Genomic DNA, 27,952 nt, shown 5'->3' with positions numbered 1-27,952 from the left:
TCCTCTCTCAGTTGGAGTGAACACCTTTGACTACCTGGGTGGTATCCTCAGCTACATCATTATCTCCATCCCCATCTTTTCGGGTGTTTATAACAACCTCAGTCCAGGGGAGCTCAGTGCCCTCATCAGTAAGGTACAGTAGTTCAGGGGGCAGTGTCCTCATCGGTAAGGTACAGCAGTCCAGGGGAGCTCGGTGCCCTCATCGGTAAGGTACAGTAGTTCAGGGGGCAGTGTCCTCATCGGTAAGGTACAGCAGTCCAGGTGGAGCTCAGTGTCCTCATCAGTAAGGTACAGCAGTCCAGGGGAGCTCGGTGCCCTCATCAGTAAGGTACAGCAGTCCAGGTGGAGCTCAGTGTCCTCATCAGTAAGGTACAGCAGTCCAGGTGGAGCTCAGTGTCCTCATCAGTAAGGTACAGCAGTCCAGGGGAGCTCGGTGCCCTCATCAGTAAGGTACAGCAGTCCAGGGGAGCTCGGTGCCCTCATCGGTAAGGTACAGTAGTCCAGGTGGAGCTCAGTGTCCTCATCGGTAAGGTACAGCAGTCTAGGTGGAGCTCAGTGTCCTCATCAGTAAGGTACAGTAGCCCAGGGGACAGTGCCCTCATCAGTTCGGTACAGTAGTCCAGGGGACAGTGTCCTCATCAGTTCGGTACAGTAGTCCAGGGGACAGTGTCCTCATCAGTAAGGTACAGTGTCCTCATCAGTAAGGTACAGTAGCCCAGGTGGAGCTCAGTGTCCTCATCAGTAAGGTACAGTAGTTCAGGTGGAGCTCAGTGTCCTCATCAGTAAGGTACAGTAGCCCAGGGGACAGTGTCCTCATCAGTAAGGTACAGTAGTCCAGGGGACAGTGTCTTCATCAGTAAGGTACAGTAGTCCAGGGGACAGTGTCCTCATCAGTAAGGTACAGTAGTCCAGGTGGAGCTCAGTGTCCTCATCAGTAAGGTACAGTAGTCCAGGTGGAGCTCAGTGTCCTCATCAGTAAGGTAGGCCACTGTTTTTCCCCCTCTCTCTCCACAGATTACTTGTCTTCCATGCCCTCATTACTGTCATTACCGCCTCTATCCTCTTGGTGGCAGTATATACCATATGCTATACATTAAAAAGGTTGTCTCTAAGTCACTGTATGTAATGTCCTGTCTTGGAGAGGAAGAGAACAGAGCAGGTTTACAGGTTCATAGAGATCCTGAACTAGGGGACCTTTATATACGGGGACCGTCAATACTTTCTCTTATTCTGCCTTGCAGTGCCTGACCACACACAGTCACAAATCTCTCTCTCTCTCTCTCTCGCCCTCTCTGCTCTCTCTCTTCTCTCTCTCACCTCTCTTTCTCCTCTTCTCTTCTCTCTCTCACCTCTATCTGCGCTCTCTCTCTCACCTCTATCTGCGCTCTCTCTCTCACCTCTATCTGCGCTCTCTCTCTCTCACCTCTATCTGCGCTCTCTCTCTCACCTCTATCTGCGCTCTCTCTCTCTCTCACCTCTATCTGCGCTCTCTCTCTCTCTCACCTCTATCTGCGCACTCTCTCTCTCTCACCTCTATCTGCGCTCTCTCTCTCTCTCTCACCTCTATCTGCGCTCTCTCTCTCACCTCTATCTGCGCTCTCTCTCTCACCTCTATCTGCGCTCTCTCTCTCTCTCACCTCTATCTGCGCTCTCTCTCTCTCTCACCTCTATCTGCGCACTCTCTCTCTCTCACCTCTATCTGCGCTCTCTCTCTCTCTCTCACCTCTATCTGCGCTCTCTCTCTCCTCTCTATCTGCGCTCTCTCTCACCTCTATCTGCGCTCTCTCTCTCTCTCTCACCTCTATCTGCGCTCTCTCTCTCACCTCTATCTGCGCTCTCTCTCTCTCTCTCACCTCTATCTGCGCTCTCTCTCTCTCTCTCACCTCTATCTGCGCTCTCTCTCTCTCTCTCACCTCTATCTGCGCTCTCTCTCTCACCTCTATCTGCGCTCTCTCTCTCTCTTTCTCTCACCTCTATCTGCGCTCTCTCTCTCACCCCTCTCTCTCTCTTTCTCTCCCTCAGAATGCCTTTGTATGTATCTACTTGATAAGCTGCTTCAGTCAGCTAATAGACCTGTCTACCACTCTGTCAGATGTGGCTGGATACACCCACAGGTAACATTACGCATACTGATCAACCGTGTGTGTGTGTGTGTGTGTGTGTGTGTGTGTGTGTGTGTGTGTGTGTGTGTGTGTGTGTGTGTGTAGTAACACCCAGAAGCTTATTGTCATGCTGTGTGTGTTGTGGGCAGGATAGGAGAGCTGAGGGAAGTAATGGATGATATCTTGAGGACACGTTGTGACTACGACCCTGCATCAGGAGATTCCTACGACTTTGACAGGTAAAACAACAGCAGTATGTTCCGTTAAGCTTCCATGCTCCAGAGTACTCTAACAGGCTGCAGTATGTTCCGTTAAGCTTCCATGCTCCAGAGTACTCTAACAGGCTGCAGTATGTTCCGTTAAGCAGGCTTCCATGCTCCAGAGTACTCTAACAGGCTGCAGTATGTTCCGTTAAGCAGGCTTCCATGCTCCAGAGTACTCAGAGCACAGGAATGAGTTTTGAAGGTAGGATTACGAGTGCAATCACAAAGAGGAGAATGCTGAAAGGAACATGGCTAAAGATTTTCTCCCCTCTCCTATGTTTGGCATTTTGACATTTTAGTCCTTTTGCAGATGCTCTTATCCAGAATGACATACAGGAGCAATTAGGTTTGGGGTGCCTTGCTCAAGAGCACATCGACCTTTTGGTTACTGGCACAATGCTCTTAATGCTCACAATGCTCTTAACCACCACTAACCGCTACCTGCTAGGCTACCTGCTAACCACTAGGCTACCTGCTAACCACTAGGCTACCTGCTAACCACTAGGCTACCTGCTAACCACTAGGCTATCTGCTAACCACTAGGCTAACTGCTTCCTTCTCTTCACCTCCCCTCCCCTCTCCATCCAGTGACAAGGTCCACAGTGGTCCAGTAGACACAGCCTTCATCCTGGACTGTGTGTCCTACAAGAGTCCCTTCTCTGAGCAGCTGCTGGTTGAAGAGCTGAGTATCAAGATCAGCCAGGGCTCCAATCTGCTGGTGGTGGGAAACACAGGTAGGTAGACAGGTATAATATACAGGTAGGAGTAGACAGGTATAAGATATAGGTAGGAGTGGACAGGTATAAGATACAGGTAGGAGTAGACAGGTATAAGATACAGGTAGGAGTAGACAGGTATAAGATACAGGTAGGAGTAGACAGGTATAAGATACAGGTAGGAGTAGACAGGTATAAGATACAGGTAGGAGTAGACAGGTATAAGATACAGGTAGGAGTAGACAGGTATAAGATACAGGTAGGTAGACAGGTATAATATACAGGTAGGTAGACAGGTATAATATACAGGTAGGTAGACAGGTATAAGATACAGGTAGGTAGACAGGTATAAGATACAGGTAGGTAGACAGGTATAAGATACAGGTAGGAGTAGACAGGTATAAGATACAGGTAGGAGTAGACGGGTATAAGATACAGGTAGGAGTAGACGGGTATAAGATACAGGTAGGTAGACGGGTATAAGATACAGGTAGGTAGACGGGTATAAGATACAGGTAGGTAGACGGGTATAATATACAGGTAGGTAGACGGGTATAATATACAGGTAGGGGTAGACGGGTATAATATACAGGTAGGGGTAGACGGGTATAATATACAGGTAGGGGTAGACGGGTATAATATACAGGTAGGGGTAGACGGGTATAATATACAGGTAGGGGTAGACGGGTATAATATACAGGTAGGGGTAGACGGGTATAATATACAGGTAGGGGTAGACGGGTATAATATACAGGTAGGGGTAGACGGGTATAATATACAGGTAGGGGTAGACGGGTATAATATACAGGTAGGGGTAGACGGGTATAATATACAGGTAGGGGTAGACGGGTATAATATACAGGTAGGGGTAGACGGGTATAATATACAGGTAGGGGTAGACGGGTATAATATACAGGTAGGGGTAGACGGGTATAATATACAGGTAGGTAGACGGGTATAATATACAGGTAGGTAGACGGGTATAATATACAGGTAGGTAGACGGGTATAATATACAGGTAGGTAGACGGGTATAATATACAGGTAGGTAGACGGGTATAATATACAGGTAGGGGTAGACGGGTATAATATACAGGTAGGGGTAGACGGGTATAATATACAGGTAGGGGTAGACGGGTATAATATACAGGTAGGGTAGACTGGTATAATATACAGGTAGGGTAGACTGGTATAATATACAGGTAGGGGTAGACTGGTATAATATACAGGTAGGGGTAGACTGGTATAATATACAGGTAGGTAGACAGGTATAATATACAGGTAGGGATAGACTGGTATAATATACAGGTAGGTAGACTGGTATATTATAATATACAGGTAGGTAGACTGGTATATTATAATATACAGGTAGGTAGACAGGTATATTATAATATACAGGTAGGGTAGACTGGTATAATATACAGGTAGGTAGACAGGTATAATATACAGGTAGTTAGACAGGTATAATATACAGGTAGTTAGACAGGTATAATATACAGGTAGTTAGACAGGTATAATATACAGGTAGGGATAGACTGGTATAATATACAGGTAAGTAGACAGGTATAATATACAGGTATGGGTAGACAGGTATATTATAATATACAGGTATATTATAATATACAGGTAGGTAGACAGGTATAATATACAGGTAGGTAAACAGGTATAATATACAGGTAGGGAGACTGGTATAATATACAGGTAGGGTAGACTGGTAGACAGGTATATTATAATATACAGGTAGGGTAGACAGGTATATTATAATATACAGGTAGGGTAGACAGGTATAATATAATATACAGGTAGGTAGACTGGTATAATATACAGGTAGGGGTAGACAGGTATATTATAATACACAGGTGGGTAGACAGGTATAATATAATATACAGGTAGGTAGACAGGTATAATATACAGGTAGGTAGACAGGTATAATATACAGGTAGGTAGACAGGTATAATATACAGGTAGGTAGACAGGTATAATATACAGGTAGGTAGACAGGTATAATATACAGGTAGGTAGACAGGTATAATATACAGGTAGGTAGACAGGTATAATATACAGGTAGGTAGACAGGTATAATATACAGGTAGGTAGACAGGTATAATATACAGGTAGGTAGACAGGTATAATATACAGGTAGGGTAGACAGGTATAATATACAGGTAGGGTAGACAGGTATAATATACAGGTAGGGTAGACAGGTATAATATACAGGTAGGGGTAGACTGGTATATTATAATATACAGGTAGGGTAGACTGGTATAATATACAGGTAGGGTAGACTGGTATATTATAATATACAGGTAGGGTAGACTGGTATATTATAATATACAGGAAGGGATAGACTGGTATAATATACAGGTAGTGATAGACTGGTATAATATACAGGAAGGGTAGACTGGTATAATATACAGGAAGGGATAGACTGGTATAATATACAGGTAGGGATAGACTGGTATAATATACAGGTAGGGATAGACTGGTATAATATACAGGTAGGGATAGACTGGTATAATATACAGGTATAATATACAGGTAGGGATAGACTGGTATAATATACAGGTAGGTAGACAGGTATATTATAATATACAGGTAGGGGTAAACTGGTATAATATACAGGTAGGTAGACAGGTATATTATAATATACAGGTAGGGTAGACAGGTATATTATAATATACAGGTAGGGATAGACAGGTATAATATACAGGTAGGGTTAGACTGGTACAATATACAGGTATAATATACAGGTAGGTAGACAGGTATATTATAATATACAGGTAGGGTTAGACTGGTATAATATACAGGTAGGTAGACAGGTATATTATAATATACAGGTAGGGATAGACTGGTATAATATACAGGTAGGTAGACAGGTATATTATAATATACAGGTAGGGATAGACTGGTACAATATACAGGTATAATATACAGGTAGGTAGACAGGTATATTATAATATACAGGTAGGGATAGACAGGTATAATATACAGGTAGGGTTAGACTGGTACAATATACAGGTATAATATACAGGTAGGTAGACAGGTATATTATAATATACAGGTAGGGTTAGACTGGTATAATATACAGGTAGGTAGACAGGTATATTATAATATACAGGTAGGGATAGACTGGTATAATATACAGGTAGGGATAGACTGGTATAATATACAGGTAGGTAGACAGGTATATTATAATATACAGGTAGGGATAGACTGGTATAATATACAGGTAGGGATAGACTGGTATAATATACAGGTAGGTAGACAGGTATATTATAATATACAGGTAGGGATAGACTGGTACAATATACAGGTATAATATACAGGTAGGTAGACTGGTATAATATACAGGTGGTGATAGACTGGTATAATATACAGGTAGGTAGACTGGTATAATATACAGGTAGGGATAGACTGGTATAATATACAGGTAGGTAGACAGGTATATTATAATATACAGGTAGGGATAGACTGGTATAATATACAGGTAGGGATAGACTGGTATAATATACAGGTAGGGTAGACTGGTATAATATACAGGTAGGGTAGACTGGTATAATATACAGGTAGGGATAGACTGGTATAATATACAGGTAGGTAGACAGGTATATTATAATATACAGGTAGGGATAGACTGGTATAATATACAGGTAGGGATAGACTGGTATAATATACAGGTAGGTAGACAGGTATATTATAATATACAGGTAGGGTAGACTGGTATAATATACAGGTAGGGATAGACTGGTATAATATACAGGTAGGGATAGACTGGTATAATATACAAGTAGGTAGACAGGTATATTATAATATACAGGTAGGGCTAGACTGGTACAATATACAGGTATAATATACAGGTAGGTAGACTGGTATAATATACAGGTAGGGATAGACTGGTATAATATACAGGTAGGTAGACTGGTATAATATACAGGTAGGGATAGACTGGTATAATATACAGGTAGGGATAGACTGGTATAATATACAGGTAGGTAGACTGGTATAATATACAGGTAGGGATAGACTGGTATAATATACAGGTAGGTAGACAGGTATATTATAATATACAGGAAGGGATAGACTGGTATAATATACAGGTAGGGATAGACTGGTATAATATACAGGTATAATATACAGGTAGGGATAGACTGGTATAATATACAGGTAGGTAGACAGGTATATTATAATATACAGGAAGGGATAGACTGGTATAATATACAGGTAGGGTAGACTGGTATAATATACAGGTAGGGTAGACTGGTATAATATACAGGTAGGGATAGACTGGTATAATATACAGGTAGGGATAGACTGGTATAATATACAGGTAGGGGTAGACTGGTATAATATACAGGTAGGGATAGACTGGTATAATATACAGGTAGGGATAGACTGGTATCATATACAGGTAGGTAGACAGGTATATTATAATATACAGGTAGGGATAGACCGGTATAATATACAGGTAGGGTTAGACTGGTACAATATACAGGTATAATATACAGGTAGGTAGACAGGTATATTATAATATACAGGTAGGGATAGACTGGTATAATATACAGGTAGGGATAGACTGGTATAATATACAGGTAGGGATAGACTGGTATAATATACAGGTAGGGTAGACTGGTATAATATACAGGTAGGGATAGACTGGTATAATATACAGGTAGGTAGACAGGTATATTATAATATACAGGTAGGGATAGACTGGTATAATATACAGGTAGGGATAGACTGGTATAATATACAGGTAGGGATAGACTGGTATAATATACAGGTAGGTAGACAGGTATATTATAATATACAGGTAGGGATAGACTGGTACAATATACAGGTATAATATACAGGTAGGTAGACTGGTATAATATACAGGTAGGGATAGACTGGTATAATATACAGGTAGGTAGACTGGTATAATATACAGGTAGGGATAGACTGGTATAATATACAGGTAGGGTAGACTTGTATAATATACAGGTAGGGATAGACAGGTATAATATACAGGTAGGGATAGACTGGTATAATATACAGGTAGGGATAGACAGGTATATTATAATATACAGGTAGGGATAGACTGGTATAATATACAGGTAGGGATAGACTGGTATAATATACAGGTAGGTAGACAGGTATATTATAATATACAGGTAGGGATAGACTGGTATAATATACAGGTAGGGATAGACTGGTATAATATACAGGTAGGGTAGACTGGTATAATATACAGGTAGGGTAGACTGGTATAATATACAGGTAGGGATAGACTGGTATAATATACAGGTAGGGATAGACTGGTATAATATACAGGTAGGGGTAGACTGGTATAATATACAGGTAGGGGTAGACTGGTATATTATAATATACAGGTAGGGTAGACTGGTATAATATACAGGTAGGGTAGACTGGTATATTATAATATACAGGAAGGGATAGACTGGTATAATATACAGGTAGGGATAGACTGGTATAATATACAGGTAGGTAGACAGGTATATTATAATATACAGGTAGGGATAGACTGGTATAATATACAGGTAGGGTTAGACTGGTACAATATACAGGTATAATATACAGGTAGGTAGACAGGTATATTATAATATACAGGTAGGGGTAGACTGGTATAATATACAGGTAGGGGTAGACTGGTATAATATACAGGTAGGGATAGACTGGTATAATATACAGGTAGGGATAGACTGGTATAATATACAGGTAGGTAGACAGGTATATTATAATATACAGGTAGGGATAGACTGGTACAATATACAGGTATAATATACAGGTAGGTAGACAGGTATATTATAATATACAGGTAGGGATAGACTGGTATAATATACAGGTATAATATACAGGTAGGGATAGACTGGTATAATATACAGGTAGGTAGACAGGTATATTATAATATACAGGTAGGGGTAGACTGGTATAATATACAGGTAGGTAGACAGGTATATTATAATATACAGGTAGGGTAGACAGGTATATTATAATATACAGGTAGGGATAGACAGGTATAATATACAGGTAGGGTTAGACTGGTACAATATACAGGTATAATATACAGGTAGGTAGACAGGTATATTATAATATACAGGTAGGGTTAGACTGGTATAATATACAGGTAGGTAGACAGGTATATTATAATATACAGGTAGGGATAGACTGGTATAATATACAGGTAGGTAGACTGGTATAATATACAGGTAGGGATAGACTGGTATAATATACAGGTAGGTAGACAGGTATATTATAATATACAGGTAGGGATAGACTGGTACAATATACAGGTAGGTAGACAGGTATATTATAATATACAGGTAGGGATAGACAGGTATAATATACAGGTAGGGTTAGACTGGTACAATATACAGGTATAATATACAGGTAGGTAGACAGGTATATTATAATATACAGGTAGGGTTAGACTGGTATAATATACAGGTAGGTAGACAGGTATATTATAATATACAGGTAGGGATAGACTGGTATAATATACAGGTAGGTAGACTGGTATAATATACAGGTAGGGATAGACTGGTATAATATACAGGTAGGTAGACAGGTATATTATAATATACAGGTAGGGATAGACTGGTATAATATACAGGTAGGGATAGACTGGTATAATATACAGGTAGGTAGACAGGTATATTATAATATACAGGTAGGGATAGACTGGTACAATATACAGGTATAATATACAGGTAGGTAGACTGGTATAATATACAGGTGGTGATAGACTGGTATAATATACAGGTAGGTAGACTGGTATAATATACAGGTAGGGATAGACTGGTATAATATACAGGTAGGTAGACAGGTATATTATAATATACAGGTAGGGATAGACTGGTATAATATACAGGTAGGGATAGACTGGTATAATATACAGGTAGGTAGACAGGTATATTATAATATACAGGTAGGGATAGACTGGTACAATATACAGGTATAATATACAGGTAGGTAGACTGGTATAATATACAGGTGGTGATAGACTGGTATAATATACAGGTAGGTAGACAGGTATATTATAATATACAGGTAGGGATAGACTGGTATAATATACAGGTAGGGATAGACTGGTATAATATACAGGTAGGTAGACAGGTATATTATAATATACAGGTAGGGATAGACTGGTACAATATACAGGTATAATATACAGGTAGGTAGACTGGTATAATATACAGGTAGGGATAGACTGGTATAATATACAGGTAGGTAGACTGGTATAATATACAGGTAGGGTAGACTGGTATAATATACAGGTAGGGTAGACTGGTATAATATACAGGTAGGGATAGACTGGTATAATATACAGGTAGGTAGACAGGTATATTATAATATACAGGTAGGGATAGACTGGTATAATATACAGGTAGGGATAGACTGGTATAATATACAGGTAGGTAGACAGGTATATTATAATATACAGGTAGGGTAGACTGGTATAATATACAGGTAGGGATAGACTGGTATAATATACAGGTAGGGATAGACTGGTATAATATACAAGTAGGTAGACAGGTATATTATAATATACAGGTAGGGATAGACTGGTACAATATACAGGTATAATATACAGGTAGGTAGACTGGTATAATATACAGGTAGGGATAGACTGGTATAATATACAGGTAGGTAGACTGGTATAATATACAGGTAGGGATAGACTGGTATAATATACAGGTAGGGATAGACTGGTATAATATACAGGTAGGGTAGACAGGTATAATATACAGGTAGGGATAGACAGGTATAATATACAGGTAGGGATAGACTGGTATAATATACAGGTAGGTAGACTGGTATAATATACAGGTAGGGATAGACTGGTATAATATACAGGTAGGTAGACAGGTATATTATAATATACAGGTAGGGATAGACTGGTATAATATACAGGTAGGGATAGACTGGTATAATATACAGGTAGGGATAGACTGGTATAATATACAGGTAGGTAGACAGGTATATTATAATATACAGGAAGGGATAGACTGGTATAATATACAGGTAGGGTAGACTGGTATAATATACAGGTAGGGTAGACTGGTATAATATACAGGTAGGGATAGACTGGTATAATATACAGGTAGGGATAGACTGGTATAATATACAGGTAGGGGTAGACTGGTATAATATACAGGTAGGGATAGACTGGTATAATATACAGGTAGGGATAGACTGGTATCATATACAGGTAGGTAGACAGGTATATTATAATATACAGGTAGGGATAGACCGGTATAATATACAGGTAGGGTTAGACTGGTACAATATACAGGTATAATATACAGGTAGGTAGACAGGTATATTATAATATACAGGTAGGGATAGACTGGTATAATATACAGGTAGGGATAGACTGGTATAATATACAGGTAGGGTAGACTGGTATAATATACAGGTAGGGATAGACTGGTATAATATACAGGTAGGTAGACAGGTATATTATAATATACAGGTAGGGTAGACTGGTATAATATACAGGTAGGGATAGACTGGTATAATATACAGGTAGGTAGACAGGTATATTATAATATACAGGTAGGGTAGACTGGTATAATATACAGGTAGGGATAGACTGGTATAATATACAGGTAGGGATAGACTGGTATAATATACAGGTAGGTAGACAGGTATATTATAATATACAGGTAGGGATAGACTGGTACAATATACAGGTATAATATACAGGTAGGTAGACTGGTATAATATACAGGTAGGGATAGACTGGTATAATATACAGGTAGGTAGACTGGTATAATATACAGGTAGGGATAGACTGGTATAATATACAGGTAGGGTAGACTTGTATAATATACAGGTAGGGATAGACAGGTATAATATACAGGTAGGGATAGACTGGTATAATATACAGGTAGGTAGACTGGTATAATATACAGGTAGGGATAGACAGGTATAATATACAGGTAGGGATAGACTGGTATAATATACAGGTAGGGATAGACTGGTATAATATACAGGTAGGTAGACAGGTACATTATAATATACAGGTAGGGATAGACTGGTATAATATACAGGTAGGGATAGACTGGTATAATATACAGGTAGGGTAGACTGGTATAATATACAGGTAGGGTAGACTGGTATAATATACAGGTAGGGATAGACTGGTATAATATACAGGTAGGGATAGACTGGTATAATATACAGGTAGGGATAGACTGGTATAATATACAGGTAGGGGTAGACTGGTATAATATACAGGTAGGGGTAGACTGGTATATTATAATATACAGGTAGGGTAGACTGGTATAATATACAGGTAGGGTAGACTGGTATATTATAATATACAGGAAGGGATAGACTGGTATAATATACAGGTAGGGATAGACTGGTATAATATACAGGTAGGTAGACAGGTATATTATAATATACAGGTAGGGATAGACTGGTATAATATACAGGTAGGGTTAGACTGGTACAATATACAGGTATAATATACAGGTAGGTAGACAGGTATATTATAATATACAGGTAGGGATAGACTGGTATAATATACAGGTAGGGATAGACTGGTATAATATACAGGTAGGTAGACAGGTATATTATAATATACAGGTAGGGATAGACTGGTACAATATACAGGTATAATATACAGGTAGGTAGACAGGTATATTATAATATACAGGTAGGGATAGACTGGTATAATATACAGGTAGGTAGACTGGTATAATATACAGGTAGGGATAGACTGGTATAATATACAGGTAGGTAGACAGGTATATTATAATATACAGGTAGGTAGACAGGTATATTATAATATACAGGTAGGGATAGACTGGTATAATATACAGGTAGGTAGACTGGTATAATATACAGGTAGGGATAGACTGGTATAATATACAGGTAGGTAGACAGGTATATTATAATATACAGGTAGGGATAGACTGGTATAATATACAGGTAGGGGTAGACTGGTACAATATACAGGTATAATATACAGGTAGGTAGACAGGTATATTATAATATACAGGTAGGGATAGACTGGTATAATATACAGGTAGGGATAGACTGGTATAATATACAGGTAGGGATAGACTGGTATAATATACAGGTAGGGGTAGACTGGTATAATATACAGGTAGGTAGACAGGTATATTATAATATACAGGTAGGGTAGACTGGTATAATATACAGGTAGGGTAGACTGGTATAATATACAGGTAGGGTAGACTGGTATAATATACAGGTAGGGGTAGACTGGTATATTATAATATACAGGTAGGGTAGACTGGTATAATATACAGGTAGGGTAGACTGGTATAATATACAGGTAGGGGTAGACTGGTATAATATACAGGTAGGGGTAGACTGGTATATTATAATATATAGGTAGGGATAGACTGGTATAATATACAGGTAGGGGTAGACTGGTATATTATAGTATACAGGTAGGGTAGACTGGTATAATATACAGGTAGGGTAGACTGGTATATTATAATATACAGGTAGGGATAGACTGGTATAATATACAGGTAGGGGTAGACAGGTATATTATAATATACAGGTAGGGTAGACTGGTATAATATACAGGTAGGGTAGACTGGTATATTACAATATACAGGTAGGGATAGACTGGTATAATATACAGGTAGGGGTAGACAGGTATATTATAATATACAGGTAGGGGTAGACTGGTATATTATAATATACAGGTAGGGTAGACTGGTATAATATACAGGTAGGGGTAGACAGGTATATTATAATATACAGGAAGGGTAGACTGGTATAATATACAGGTAGGGTAGACTGGTATAATATACAGGTAGGGTAGACTGGTATAATATACAGGTAGGGGTAGACTGGTATAATATACAGCAGGGGTAGACTGGTATATTATAATATACAGGTAGGGATAGACTGGTATAATATACAGGTAGGGGTAGACTGGTATATTATAATATACAGGTAGGGTAGACTGGTATAATATACAGGTAGGGTAGACTGGTATATTATAATATACAGGTAGGGATAGAGTGGTATAATATACAGGTAGGAGTAGACTGGTATATTATAATATACAGGTAGGGATAGACTGGTATAATATACAGGTAGGGGTAGACTGGTATAATATACAGGTAGGGGTAGACTGGTATAATATACAGGTAGGGATAGACTGGTATAATATACAGGTAGGGGTAGACTGGTATAATATACAGGTAGGTAGACAGGTATATTATAATATACAGGTAGGGGTAGACCGGTATATTATAATTTACAGGTAGGGATAGACAGGTATAATATACAGGTAGGGGTAGACTGGTATATTATAATATACAGGTAGGGATAGACTGGTATAATATACAGGTAGGGGTAGACTGGTATAATATACAGGTAGGAGTAGACTGGTATATTATAATATACAGGTAGGGTAGACAGGTATATTATAATATACAGGTAGGGATAGACTGGTATAATATACAGGTAGGGGTAGACTGGTATAATATAGAGGTAGGGGTATTTTGTAAATGACATCGCCGAAGTCGAGGATCGGTAGGATAGTCAATTTTACGAGTGTATGGAGATGGCCGCAATGCTGCTGCCCGTGTTCTCACAGATGACCTAATGGGACAGATACAAAGAAGAGTCGTCTCACGAAGTCTATGCCTCATCCCGAAACACAGGCACTGGGAAGACCTCCCTACTGAGGGTCCTGAACCGCCTGTGGGAGGCCGACAGCGGCTATGTCCAGATGACGACGTGTTTCGGTCCCAGGGGAATCCTCTTTCTGCCTCAGAAACCCTACCTGACAGACGGAACACTCAGAGAACAGGTAATTACTATATTACCCAGAAACCCTACCTGACAGACGGAACACTCAGAGAACAGGTAAGTACTATATTACCCAGAAACCCTACCTGACAGACGGAACACTCAGAGAACAGGTCAGTACTATATTACCCAGAAACCCTACCTGACAGACGGAAAGCTCAGAGAACAGGTAATTACTATATTACCCAGAAACCCTACCTGACAGACGGAACACTCAGAGAACAGGTAATTACTATATTACCCAGAAACCCTACCTGACAGACGGAACACTCAGAGAACAGGTAATTACTATATTACCCAGAAACCCTACCTGACTGACGGAACACTCAGAGAACAGGTAAGTACTATATTACCCAGAAACCCTACCTGACAGACGGAACGCTCAGAGAACAGGTAAGTACTATATTACCCAGAAACCCTACCTGACTGACGGAACACTCAGAGAACAGCTAGAAAACATTAATTTGTTTGTTTTGTTCATTCCTACTTTGCTCACAACCCTACTCATCAGTTGAGGAAGATCGTACTAGTGTAACAAAATTTAACTAACTTCTTTTTTCTCTCTCTTCAACAGGTGATCTACCCTCTGAAGGAGATCTACCCTGTATCAGGTATGGTGTTGTGAAAATGGCCTTCTCAGGGCCACATTTTGACATTAAGAGAAAGTGTCACGAGGAGGAAATAGTAATTCATATACCCCCCCCCCAAAAAAAACTTCTGTGTTAAAGCCATAACGGTTGTCTTTTCACAGGGTCAGTGGACGATGAGAGAATCATACAGTACCTGGAACTAGCTGGAGTGGTAAGTGTATATTAGCATACTTTTTAATTTATTTATTTGACCTTTATTTAACTAGGCAAGTCAGTTAAGAACAAATTATTATTTACAATGACGGCCTAGGAACAGTGGGTTAACTGCCTTGTTCAGGGGCAGAACGACCAATTTGTACCTTGTCAGCTCTGGGGTTTGAACTTTCAACCTTCCGGTTAACTAGTCCAACGCTCTAACCACTAGGCTACCCTGCCGCCCCTCCACTCTAACCACTAGGCTACCCTGCCGCCCCTCCACTCTAACCACTAGGCTACCCTGCCGCCCCTCCACTCTAACCACTAGGCTACCCTGCCGCCCCACTTACAGTTTTACTCTGTATATTTTTCCTATATTTACGCTATTCTAAGGATATGACCCCTCTCTGATGTTCTAGTCTGGTCTCCTGAAGAGGACAGGAGGACTGGATGAGCCTGTAGACTGGAACTGGTAAGGAACAAACAAATGTGGTCTTGACTTTCTGGTACCCGTAGTTACTACAGTACATGTATACAGTCACGTCCAAAATGATGGGCACCATTTGATAAAGATAAAAGACTCTAAAAGTCTCTGTCTCTCTCTGCAGGTATGATGTTCTGTCTCCAGGGGCAGTGGCTTTAGATTGTGGAATGAAATGGCTGACCTCCTGTCTCTCTCTCTCTCCCTCTCTTTCTGTGTCTCTCTTCTGTCTCCAGGGGCAGTGGCTTTAGATTGTGGAATGAAATGGCTGACCTCCTGTCTCTCTCTCTCTCCCTGTCTCTCTCTCTCCCTATCTTTCTGTGTCTCTCTTCTGTCTCCAGGGGCAGTGGCTTTAGATTGTGGAATGAAATGGCTGACCTCCTGTCTCTCTCTCTCTCTCTCTCCCTCTCTTTCTGTGTCTCTCTTCTGTCTCCAGGGGCAGTGGCTTTAGATTGTGGAATGAAATGGCTGACCTCCTGTCTCTGTCTCTCTCTCTCTCTCTCTCTCTCTCTCTGCAGGTATGATGTTCTGTCTCCAGGGGAGATGCAGAGGCTTTGCTTTGCCCGACTCTTCTACCTGCAGCCTAAATACGCAGGTCTGTTGCCGACCCACGTTACCATCGATGCTGACCGTATGATACAATGTATCTAAGTGTGTAATGATTAAAACTACGGTGGAGATCAACTCTATTTCAACTTTTGGTTGATTCAAGACATCAAATACAAAAATCAGTGAATAAACAGGAAATTGGATTCTTTTTTTCCCCATTTTTTTCAGTGTTTTTTTTTTGTCAGTGTTGACTGAGGCTAGTGCTAACTTCCTGTGTGTGTGTGTGTGTGTGTGTGTGTGTGTGTGTGTGTGTGTGTGTGTGTGTGTGTGTGTGTGTGTGTGTGTGTGTGTGTGCGCGCGTGCGTGCCAGTGTTGGACGAGGCGACCAGTGCCCTGACAGAGGACGCAGAGGGGCAGATGTACCGAGGCTGTAAGCAGCTGGGAATGACCCTGGTCAGCCTGGGACACCGCAAAAGCCTAGAGAAGGTACACAAGTTGACATAAGTATTATGTAGTGAATGCGTTATGAAGTGCTTATGTATGTGTTATGAATATGTTATGAAGGGTTAAGAATTTGTGTTATGAAGGGATATGAATGTGTTATGTGTTATGAAGGGATATCATTGTGTTATGTGTTATAAAGGGTTATGAATGTGGTATGTGTTATGAAGGGTTATAAATGTGGTATGTGTTATGAAGGGTTATGAATGTGGTATGTGTTATGAAGGGTTATGAATGTGGTATGAGTTATGAAGGGTTATGAATGTGGTATGTGTTATGAAGGGTTATGAATGTGGTATGTGTTATGAATGTGGTATGAAGGGTTATGAATGTGGTATGTGTTATGAAGGGTTATGAATGTGGTATGAAGGGTTATGAATGTGGTATGTGTTATGAAGGGTTATGAATGTGGTATGAAGGGTTATGAATGTGGTATGTGTTATGAAGGGTTATGAATGTGGTATGAGTTATGAAGGGTTATGTATGGTTATGAATGTGGTATGTGTTATGAAGGGTTATGAATGTGGTATGAGTTATGAAGGGTTATGTATGGTTATGAATGTGGTATGAAGGGTTATGAATGTGTTATGAAGACCCTTCTGACTGTTCCCCCTCCAGTACCATGACGTCTCATTGAAACTGTGTGGAGAGGGACGCTGGGAGCTGACCAAGCTTAAACAGGAGTGATGCTTGAAACAATGACTGGTCACAACCAAACATTAACACAACCAAAATGTAAATGACCACAACCCAACCAAAGCACAACCACAATATGACTGGCCACAACACAACCACAATGTAACTGACAATCACTTATTAACCAAAACCAGTGTTAATTTTGGCACTCTTTTACATTTAGTCTTAGTCATTTTGACTAAAATATAATTAAATCTTGGTCACATTTGTCATTTGAATAATAAATTAGTCAAAATGACAAACATTGGTCCATTTTAGTCAACTAAATGCCTTGTAATTTTAGTCATATTTTAGTCACATTTGTATTGTCTCATTAAGTAAATATACAGTGCCTTCAGGAAGTATTCACACCCCTTGACTTTGTCCACATTTTGTTGTTGTTTACAGCCTGAATTTAACATGGATTAAATGTAGATTTTCTATGTCACTGGTTTACACACAATACCCCATCATGTCAAAGTGGATTTTATTTTTTATTTTTTTACTAATTAATAAAAAATGAAAAGCTGAAATGTCTTGAGTCAAATAAGTTTAACACCTTTTGTTATTGCAAGTCTAAATCAATTCTGCAGTAATTTATTTTTTTATTTTATTTAACCAGGCAAGTCAGTTAAGAACACATTCTTATTTTCAATGACTGCCTAGGAACAGTGGGTTAACTGCCTGTTCAGGGGCAGAACGACAGATTTGTACCTTGTCAGCTCGAGGGTTTGAACTCGCAACCTTCCGGTTACTAGTCCAACGCTCTAACCACTAGGCTACGCTGCCGCCCCTAAATTAATAAATTGCATGGACAAAAACATGATTTTTGAATGACTACCTCATCTCTGTACCCCCACACATACAATTATCTATAGGGTCCCTCAGTAGAGCAGTGAATTTCAAGTACAGATCCAACCATAAAGACCAGGGAGGTTTTTCCCCAAGGGGTTGAAGTCAGGGATCTGTGCAGGCCAGTCAAGTTTTTTCCACACCGATGCCTCGCAAAGAAGGGCACATTTATTTGTAGATGGGTAAAAATGTAAAAAAGCAGACATTGAATATCTCTTTTAGCATGGTGAAGTTATTCATTACACTTTACATTGACATCTTATGCAGAGTGGCTTACAGTCCATTCATCTTAACTTAAGCTACAAAGTATGTGGACTCCTGCTCGTCTAACATCTCATTGCATAATCATGGGCATTAATATGGAGTTGGTCCCACTTTTTGCTGCTATAACAGCTTCCACTCTTCTGGGAAGGCTTTCCACTAGATGTTGGAACATTGCTGCTATAACAGCCTCCACCCTTCTGGGAAGGCTTTCCACTAGATGTTGGAACATTGCTGCTATAACAGCCTCCAGTCTTCTGGGAAGGCTTTCCACTAGATGTTGGAACATTGCTGCTATAACAGCCTCCACTCTTCTGGGAAGGCTTTCCACTAGATGTTGGAACATTGCTGCTATAACAGCCTCCAGTCTTCTGGGAAGGCTTTCCACTAGATGTTGGAACATTGCTGCTATAACAGCCTCCATCCTTCTGGGAAGGCTTTCCACTAGATGTTGGAACATTGCTGCTATAACAGCCTCCACTCTTCTGGGAAGGCTTTCCACTAGATGTTGGAACATTGCTGCTATAACAGCCTCCACTCTTCTGGGAAGGCTTTCCACTAGATGTTGGAACATTGCTGCAGGGACTTGCTTCCATTCAGCCACAAGTAGTACAATGTGCCTGCACCACTCTCCAAGTCATAGTAACTAGTATTGGTAACTAACATCTCTCTAAATGCAGCTCACTGATTGTGGAATATAAAGTGAACAGGTTAAAGTGAAGCTGTGGGACTGTTGTCAAGGTGAAGCTGTGGGACTGTTGTCAATGTGAAGCTGTGGGAAGGTGAAGCTGTGGGACTGTTTACTAGGTCAAGGTGAAGCTGTGGGACTGTTGTCAAGGTGAAGCTGTGGGACTGTTGTCAAGGTGAAGCTGTGGGACGGGACTGTTGTCAAGGTGAAGCTGTGGGACTGTTTACTAGGTCAAGGTGAAGCTGTGGGACTGTTGTCAAGGTGAAGCTGTGGGACTGTTGACCAGGTCAAGGTGAAGCTGTGGGACTGTTGTCAAGGTGAAGCTGTGGGACTGTTGTCAATGTGAAGCTGTGGGAAGGTGAAGCTGTGGGACTGTTTACTAGGTCAAGGTGAAGCTGTGGGACTGTTGTCAAGGTGAAGCTGTGGGACTGTTGTCAAGGTGAAGCTGTGGGACGGGACTGTTGTCAAGGTGAAGCTGTGGGACTGTTTACTAGGTCAAGGTGAAGCTGTGGGACTGTTGTCAAGGTGAAGCTGTGGGACTGTTGTCAAGCTGTGGGACTGTTGTGGTGGCTGTGGGACTGTTGTCAAGGTGAAGCTGTGGGACTGTTTACTAGGTCAAGGTGAAGCTGTGGGACTGTTGTCAAGGTAAAGGTGAAGCTGTGGGACTGTTGTCAAGGTGAAGCTGTGGGACTGTTGTCAAGGTGAAGCTGTGGGACTGTTGTCAAGGTGAAGCTGTGGGACTGTTGTCAAGGTGAAGCTGTGGGACTGTTGACCAGGTCAAGGTGAAGCTGTGGGACTGTTGACCAGGTCAAGGTGAAGCTGTGGGACTGTTGTCAAGGTGAAGCTGTGGGACTGTTGTCAAGGTGAAGCTGTGGGACTGTTGTCAAGGTGAAGCTGTGGGATTGTTGTCAAGGTAAAGCTGTGGGACTGTTGTCAAGGTGAAGCTTTGGGACTGTTGTCAAGGTGAAGCTTTGGGACTGTTTACCAGGTCAAGGTGAAGCTGTGGGACTGTTGTCAAGGTGAAGCTGTGGGACTGTTGTCAAGGTGAAGCTGTGGGACTGTTGTCAAGGTGAAGCTGTGGGACTGTTGTCAAGGTGAAGCTGTGGGACTGTTGTCAAGGTGAAGCTGTGGGATTGTTGTCAAGGTAAAGCTGTGGGACTGTTGTCAAGGTGAAGCTTTGGGACTGTTGTCAAGGTGAAGCTTTGGGACTGTTTACCAGGTCAAGGTGAAGCTGTGGGACTGTTGTCAAGGTGAAGCTGTGGGACTGTTGTCAAGGTGAAGCTGTGGGACTGTTGTCAAGGTGAAGCTGTGGGACTGTTGTCAAGGTGAAGCTGTGGGACTGTTGTCAAGGTGAAGCTGTGGGACTGTTGTCAAGGTGAAGCTGTGGGACTGTTGTCAAGGTGAAACTGTGGGACTGTTGTCAAGGTGAAGCTGTGGGACTGTTGTCAAGGTGAAGCTGTGGGACTGTTGTCAAGGAGAAGCTGTGGGACTGTTGTCAAGGAGAAGCTGTGGGACTGTTGTCAAGGAGAAGCTGTGGGACTGTTGTCAAGGTGAAGCTGTGGGACTGTTGTCAAGGTGAAGCTGTGGGACTGTTGTCAAGGTGAAGCTGTGGGACTGTTGTCAAGGTGAAGCTGTGGGACTGTTGTCAAGGAGAAGCTGAGGGACTGTTGTCAAGGTGAAGCTGTGGGACTGTTGTCAAGGTGAAGCTGTGGGACTGTTGTCAAGGTGAAGCTGTGGGACTGTTTACCAGGTCAAGGTGAAGCTGTGGGACTGTTTACCAGGTCAAGGTGAAGCTGTGGGACTGTTTACTAGGTCAAGGTGAAGCTGTGGGACTGTTGTCAAGGTGAAGCTGTGGGACTGTTTACCAGGTCAAGGTGAAGCTGTGGGACTGTTGTCAAGGTGAAGCTGTGGAACTGTTTACCAGGTCAAGGTGAAGCTGTGGGACTGTTGTCAAGGTGAAGCTGTGGGACTGTTGTCAAGGAGAAGCTGTGGGACTGTTGTCAAGGTGAAGCTGTGGGACTGTTGTCAAGGTGAAGCTGTGGGACTGTTGTCAAGGTGAAGCTGTGGGACTGTTGTCAAGGTGAAGCTGTGGGACTGTTTACCAGGTCAAGGTGAAGCTGTGGGACTGTTTACCAGGTCAAGGTGAAGCTGTGGGACTGTTGTCAAGGTGAAGCTGTGGGACTGTTGTCAAGGTGAAGCTGTGGGACTGTTGTCAAGGTGAAGCTGTGGGACTGTTGTCAAGGTGAAGCTGTGGGACTGTTGTCAAGGTGAAGCTGTGGGACTGTTGTCAAGGTGAAGCTGTGGGACTGTTGTCAAGGTGAAAGCTGTGGGACTGTTGTCAGCTGTGGGACTGTTGTCAAGGTGAGGTGAAGCTGTGGGACTGTTGTCAAGGTGAAGCTGTGGGACTGTTGTCAAGGTGAAGCTGTGGGACTGTTGTCAAGGTGAAGCTGTGGGACTGTTGTCAAGGTGAAGCTGTGGGACTGTTGTCAAGGTGAAGCTGTGGGACTGTTGTCAAGGAGAAGCTGTGGGACTGTTGTCAAGGTGAAGCTGTGGGACTGTTGTCAAGGTGAAGCTGTGGGACTGTTGTCAAGGTGAAGCTGTGGGACTGTTGTCAAGGTGAAGCTGTGGGACTGTTGTCAAGGTGAAGCTGTGGGACTGTTGTCAAGGTGAAGCTGTGGGACTGTTGTCAAGGTGAAGCTGTGGGACTGTTGTCAAGGTGAAGGTGAAGCTGTGGGACTGTTGTCAAGGTGAAGCTGTGGGACTGTTGTCAAGGTGAAGCTGTGGGACTGTTGTCAAGGTGAAGCTGTGGGACTGTTGTCAAGGTGAAGCTGTGGGGTGAAAGCTGTGGGACTGTTGTCAAGGTGAAGCTGTGGGACTGTTGTCAAGGTGAAGCTGTGGGACTGTTGTCAAGGTGAAGCTGTGGGACTGTTGTCAAGGTGAAGCTGTGGGACTGTTGTCAAGGTGAAGCTGTGGGAAGGCTGAAGCTGGGACTGTTGTCAAGGTGAAGCTGTGGGACTGTTGTCAAGGTGAAGCTGGGACTGGGACTGTTGTCAAGGTGAAGCTGTGGGACTGTTGTCAAGGTGAAGCTGTGGGACTGTTGTCAAGGTGAAGCTGTGGACTGTTTACTAGGTCAAGGTGAAGCTGTGGGACTGTTTGTCAAGGTGAAGGGACTGTTGTCAAGGTGAAGCTGTGGGACTGTTTACTAGGTGAAGCTGTGGGACTGTTTACTAGGTGAAGCTGTGGGACTGTTTACTAGGTGAAGCTGTGGGACTGGTTACAAGGTGAAGCTGTGGGACTGTTTACCAGGTCAAGGTGAAGCTGTGGGACTGTTTACTAGGTCAAGGTGAAGCTGTGGGACTGTTGTCAAGGTGAAGCTGTGGGACTGTTGTCAAGGTGAAGCTGTGGAACTGTTTACCAGGTCAAGGTGAAGCTGTGGGACTGTTGTCAAGGTGAAGCTGTGGAACTGTTTACCAGGTCAAGGTGAAGCTGTGGGACTGTTGTCAAGGTGAAGCTGTGGGACTGTTGTCAAGGTGAAGCTGTGGGACTGTTGTCAAGGTGAAGCTGTGGGACTGTTGTCAAGGTGAAGCTGTGGGACTGTTGTCAAGGTGAAGCTGTGGGACTGTTGTCAAGGTGAAGCTGTGGGACTGTTTTGTCAAGGTGAAGCTGTGGGACTGTTACCAGGTCAAGGTGAAGCTGTGGGACTGTTGTCAAGGTGAAGCTGTGGGACTGTTGTCAAGGTGAAGCTGGGACTGTTGGGACTGGGTTGTCAAGGTGAAGCTGTGGGACTGTTGTCAAGGTGAAGCTGTGGGACTGTTGTCAAGGTGAAGCTGTGGGACTGTTGTCAAGGTGAAGCTGTGGGACTGTTGTGGGACTGTTGGTGAAGCTGTGGGACTGTTGTCAAGGTGAAGCTGTGGGACTGTTGTCAAGGTGAAGCTGTGGGACTGTTGTCAAGGTGAAGCTGTGGGACTGTTGTCAAGGTGAAGCTGTGGGACTGTTGTCAAGGTGAAGCTGTGGGACTGTTGTCAAGGTGAAGCTGTGGGACTGTTGTCAAGGTGAAGCTGTGGGACTGTTGTCAAGGTGAAGCTGTGGGACTGTTGTAGGAGAAGCTGTGGGACTGTTGTCAAGGTGAAGCTGTGGGACTGTTGTCAAGGTGAAGCTGTGGGACTGTTGTCAAGGTGAAGCTGTGGGACTGTTGTCAAGGTGAAGCTGTGGGACTGACAAGGTGAAGCTGTGGGACTGTTGTCAAGGTGAAGCTGTGGGACTGTTGTCAAGGTGAAGCTGTGGGACTGTTGTCAAGGTGAAGCTGTGGGACTGTTGTCAAGGTGAAGCTGTGGGACTGTTGTCAAGGTGAAGCTGTGGAACTGTTTACCAGGTCAAGGTGAAGCTGCTGGGACTGTTGTCAAGGTGAAGCTGTGGGACTGTTGTCAAGGTGAAGCTGTGGACTGGTCAAGGTGAAGCTGTGGGACTGTTGTCAAGGTGAAGCTGTGGGACTGTTGTCAAGGTGAAGCTGTGGGACTGTTGTCAAGGTGAAGCTGTGGAACTGTTTACCAGGTCAAGGTGAAGCTGTGGGACTGTTGTCAAGGTGAAGCTGTGGGACTGTTGTCAAGGTGAAGCTGTGGGACTGTTGTCAAGGTGAAGCTGTGGGACTGTTGTCAAGGTGAAGCTGTGGGACTGTTGTCAAGGTGAAGCTGTGGGACTGTTTACCTGTGGGAGGTCAGTGGGAGGTGAAGCTGTGGGACTGTTGTCAAGGTGAAGCTGTGGGACTGTTGTCAAGGTGAAGCTGTGGGACTGTTGTCAAGGTGAAGCTGTGGGACTGTTTACCAGGTGAAGCTGTGGGAAGGTCAAGGTGAAGCTGTGGGACTGTTGTCAAGGTGAAGCTGTGGGACTGTTGTCAAGGTGAAGCTGTGGGACTGTTGTCAAGGTGAAGCTGTGGGACTGTTGTCAAGGTGAAGCTGTGGGACTGTTGTCAAGGTGAAGCTGTGGGACTGTTGTCAAGGTGAAGCTGTGGGACTGTTGTCAAGGTGAAGCTGTGGAACTGTTTACCAGGTCAAGGTGAAGCTGTGGGACTGTTGTCAAGGTGAAGCTGTGGGACTGTTGTCAAGGTGAAGCTGTGGGACTGTTTACCAGGTCAAGGTGAAGCTGTGGGACTGTTGTCAAGGAGAAGCTGTGGGACTGTTGTCAAGGTGAAGCTGTGGGACTGTTGTCAAGGTGAAGCTGTGGGACTGTTGTCAAGGTGAAGCTGTGGGACTGTTGTGAAGCTGTCAAGGGAAGCTGTGGGACTGTTGTCAAGGTGAAGCTGTGGGACTGTTGTCAAGGTGAAGCTGTGGGACTGTTGTCAAGGTGAAGGTGAAGCTGTGGGACTGTTGTCAAGGTGAAGCTGTGGGACTGTTGTCAAGGTGAAGCTGTGGGACTGTTGTCAAGGTGAAGCTGTGGGACTGTTGTCAAGGTGAAGCTGTGGGACTGTTGTCAAGGTGAAGCTGTGGGACTGTTGTCAAGGTGAAGCTGTGGGACTGTTGTCAAGGTGAAGCTGTGGGACTGTTGTCAAGGTGAAGCTGTGGGACTGTTGTCAAGGTGAAGCTGTGGGAGCTGAAGTGGGACTGTTGTCAAGGTGAAGCTGTGGGACTGTTGTCAAGGTGAAGCTGTGGGACTGTTTACCAGGTCAAGGTGAAGCTGTGACTGTTGTCAAGGTGAAGCTGTGGGACTGTTGTCAAGGTGAAGCTGTGGACTGTTGTCAAGGTGAAGCTGTGGGACTGTTGTCAAGGTGAAGCTGTGGGACTGTTGTCAAGGTGAAGCTGTGGGACTGTTGTCAAGGTGAAGCTGTGGGACTGTTGTCAAGGTGAAGCTGTGGGACTGTTGTGAAGCTGTGGAGGTCAAGGAAGCTGTGGGACTGTTGTCAAGGTGAAGCTGTGGGACTGTTGTCAAGGTGAAGCTGTGGGACTGTTGTCAAGGTGAAGCTGTGGGACAAGGTGAAGCTGGGACTGTCAAGGTGAAGCTGTGGGACTGTTGTTGAAGCTGTGGGACTGTTGTCAAGGTGAAGCTGTGGGACTGTTGTCAAGGTGAAGCTGTGGGACTGTTTACCAGGTCAAGGTGAAGCTGTGGGACTGTTGTCAAGGTGAAGCTGTGGGACTGTTTACCAGGTCAAGGTGAAGCTGTGGGACTGTTGTCAAGGTGAAGCTGTGGGACTGTTGTCAAGGTGAAGCTGTGGGACTGTTGTCAAGGTGAAGCTGTGGGACTGTTGTCAAGGTGAAGCTGTGGAACTGTTTACTGTTGTCAAGGTGAAGCTGTGGGACTGTTGTGAAGCTGTGGGACTGGTGAAGCTGTGGGACTGTTGTCAAGGTGAAGCTGTGGGACTGTTGTCAAGGTGAAGCTGTGGGACTGTTTGTCAAGGTGAAGCTGTGGGACTGTTGTCAAGGTGAAGCTGTGGGACTGTTGTCAAGGTGAAGCTGTGGGACTGTTGTCAAGGTGAAGCTGTGGGACTGTTGTCAAGGTGAAGCTGTGGGACTGTTGTCAAGGTGAAGCTGTGGGACTGTTGTCAAGGTGAAGCTGTGGGAACTGTTTACCAGGTCAAGGTGAAGCTGTGGGACAGGTCAAGGTGAAGCTGTGGGACTGTTGTCAAGGTGAAGCTGTGGGACTGTTGTCAAGGTGAAGCTGTGGGACTGTTGTCAAGGTGAAGCTGTGGAACTGTTTACCAGGTCAAGGTGAAGCTGTGGGACTGTTGTCAAGGTGAAGCTGTGGGACTGTTGTCAAGGTGAAGCTGTGGGACTGTTGTCAAGGTGAAGCTGTGGGACTGTTGTCAAGGTGAAGCTGTGGAACTGTTGTGGGACTGTGGGTCAAGGTGAAGCTGTGGAACTGTTGTTACTGTGGGACTGGTCAAGGTGAAGCTGTGGGACTGTTGTCAAGGTGAAGCTGTGGGACTGTTGTCAAGGTGAAGCTGTGGGACTGTTGTCAAGGTGAAGCTGTGGGACTGTTGTCAAGGTGAAGCTGTGGGACTGTTGTCAAGGTGAAGCTGTGGGGGAACTGTGGGACTGTTTGTCAAGGTGAAGCTGTGGGACTGTTGTCAAGGTGAAGCTGTGGGACTGTTGTCAAGGTGAAGCTGGGACTGGTCAACTGTTTACCAGGTCAAGGTGAAGCTGTGGGACTGTTGTCAAGGTGAAGCTGTGGGACTGTTGTCAAGGTGAAGCTGTGGGACTGTTGTCAAGGTGAAGCTGTGGGACTGTTGTCAAGGTGAAGCTGTGGGACTGTTGTCAAGGTGAAGCTGTGGGACTGTTGTCAAGGTGAAGCTGGGACTGTTGTCAAGGTGAAGCTGACTGGAAGGTGTTTGAAGCTGTGGGACTGTTGTCAAGGTGAAGCTGTGGGACTGTTGTCAAGGTGAAGCTGTGGGACTGTTGTCAAGGTGAAGCTGTGGGACTGTTGTCAAGGTGAAGCTGTGGGACTGTTGTCAAGGTGAAGCTGTGGAACTGTTTACCAGGTCAAGGTGAAGCTGTGGGACTGTTGTCAAGGTGAAGCTGTGGGACTGTTGTCAAGGTGAAGCTGTGGAACTGTTTACCAGGTCAAGGTGAAGCTGTGGGACTGTTGTCAAGGTGAAGCTGTGGGACTGTTGTCAAGGTGAAGCTGTGGGACTGTTGTCAAGGTGAAGCTGTGGAACTGTTTACCAGGTCAAGGTGAAGCTGTGGGACTGTTGTCAAGGTGAAGCTGTGGGACTGTTGTCAAGGTGAAGCTGTGGGACTGTTGTCAAGGTGAAGCTGTGGAACTGTTTACCAGGTCAGGTGAAGCTGTGGGAGGTGAAGCTGTGGGACTGTTGTCAAGGTGAAGCTGTGGGACTGTTGTCAAGGTGAAGCTGTGGGACTGTTGTCAAGGTGAAGCTGTGGAACTGTTTACCAGGTCAAGGTGAAGCTGTGGGACTGTTGTCAAGGTGAAGCTGTGGGACTGTTGTCAAGGTGAAGCTGTGGGAAGGTGAAGCTGTGGAACTGTTTACCAGGTCAAGGTGAAGCTGTGGGACTGTTGTCAAGGTGAAGCTGTGGGACTGTTGTCAAGGTGAAGCTGTGGGACTGTTGTCAAGGTGAAGCTGTGGGACTGTTGTCAAGGTGAAGCTGTGGGACTGTTGTCAAGGTGAAGCTGTGGAACTGTTTACCAGGTCAAGGTGAAGCTGTGGGACTGTTGTCAAGGTGAAGCTGTGGGACTGTTGTCAAGGTGAAGCTGTGGGACTGTTGTCAAGGTGAAGCTGTGGGACTGTTGTCAAGGTGAAGCTGTGGGACTGTTGTCAAGGTGAAGC

At 43.5% G+C, this 27,952-nt stretch overlaps 1 protein-coding gene across 9 annotated transcripts in view; it reads left to right on the top strand.

Moving 5' to 3' along the window:
• The window catches only part of abcd4 (ATP-binding cassette, sub-family D (ALD), member 4), a 25,929-nt gene extending 7,517 nt beyond the window's left edge, over positions 1-18,412 (top strand). For 3 of the 9 annotated variants that reach the window (XM_065026166.1, XM_065026168.1, XM_065026169.1), the window contains 9 exons: positions 12-133; positions 2,023-2,114; positions 2,252-2,341; positions 2,954-3,099; positions 14,741-14,889; positions 15,463-15,499; positions 15,640-15,689; positions 16,093-16,145; positions 16,302-16,662. In XM_065026166.1, the coding sequence (XP_064882238.1) occupies positions 12-133; positions 2,023-2,114; positions 2,252-2,341; positions 2,954-3,099; positions 14,741-14,889; positions 15,463-15,499; positions 15,640-15,689; positions 16,093-16,145; positions 16,302-16,605 (1,043 nt within the window). In that variant the 3' untranslated portion in view covers positions 16,606-16,662. The other 6 variants (XM_065026174.1, XM_065026167.1, XM_065026170.1 and 3 more) reach the window with 5 other exon arrangements.
• The last annotated feature ends 9,540 nt before the right edge of the window (positions 18,413-27,952 follow it).

The sequence above is a fragment of the Oncorhynchus nerka genome, linkage group LG13 (genome assembly GCF_034236695.1).
Source record: "Oncorhynchus nerka isolate Pitt River linkage group LG13, Oner_Uvic_2.0, whole genome shotgun sequence".
Classification (NCBI taxonomy): Eukaryota; Metazoa; Chordata; class Actinopteri; order Salmoniformes; family Salmonidae; genus Oncorhynchus; species Oncorhynchus nerka.
The sequence above is the reverse complement of the archived record's forward strand: the minus strand, read 5'-3'. Positions and strand labels throughout refer to the sequence as shown.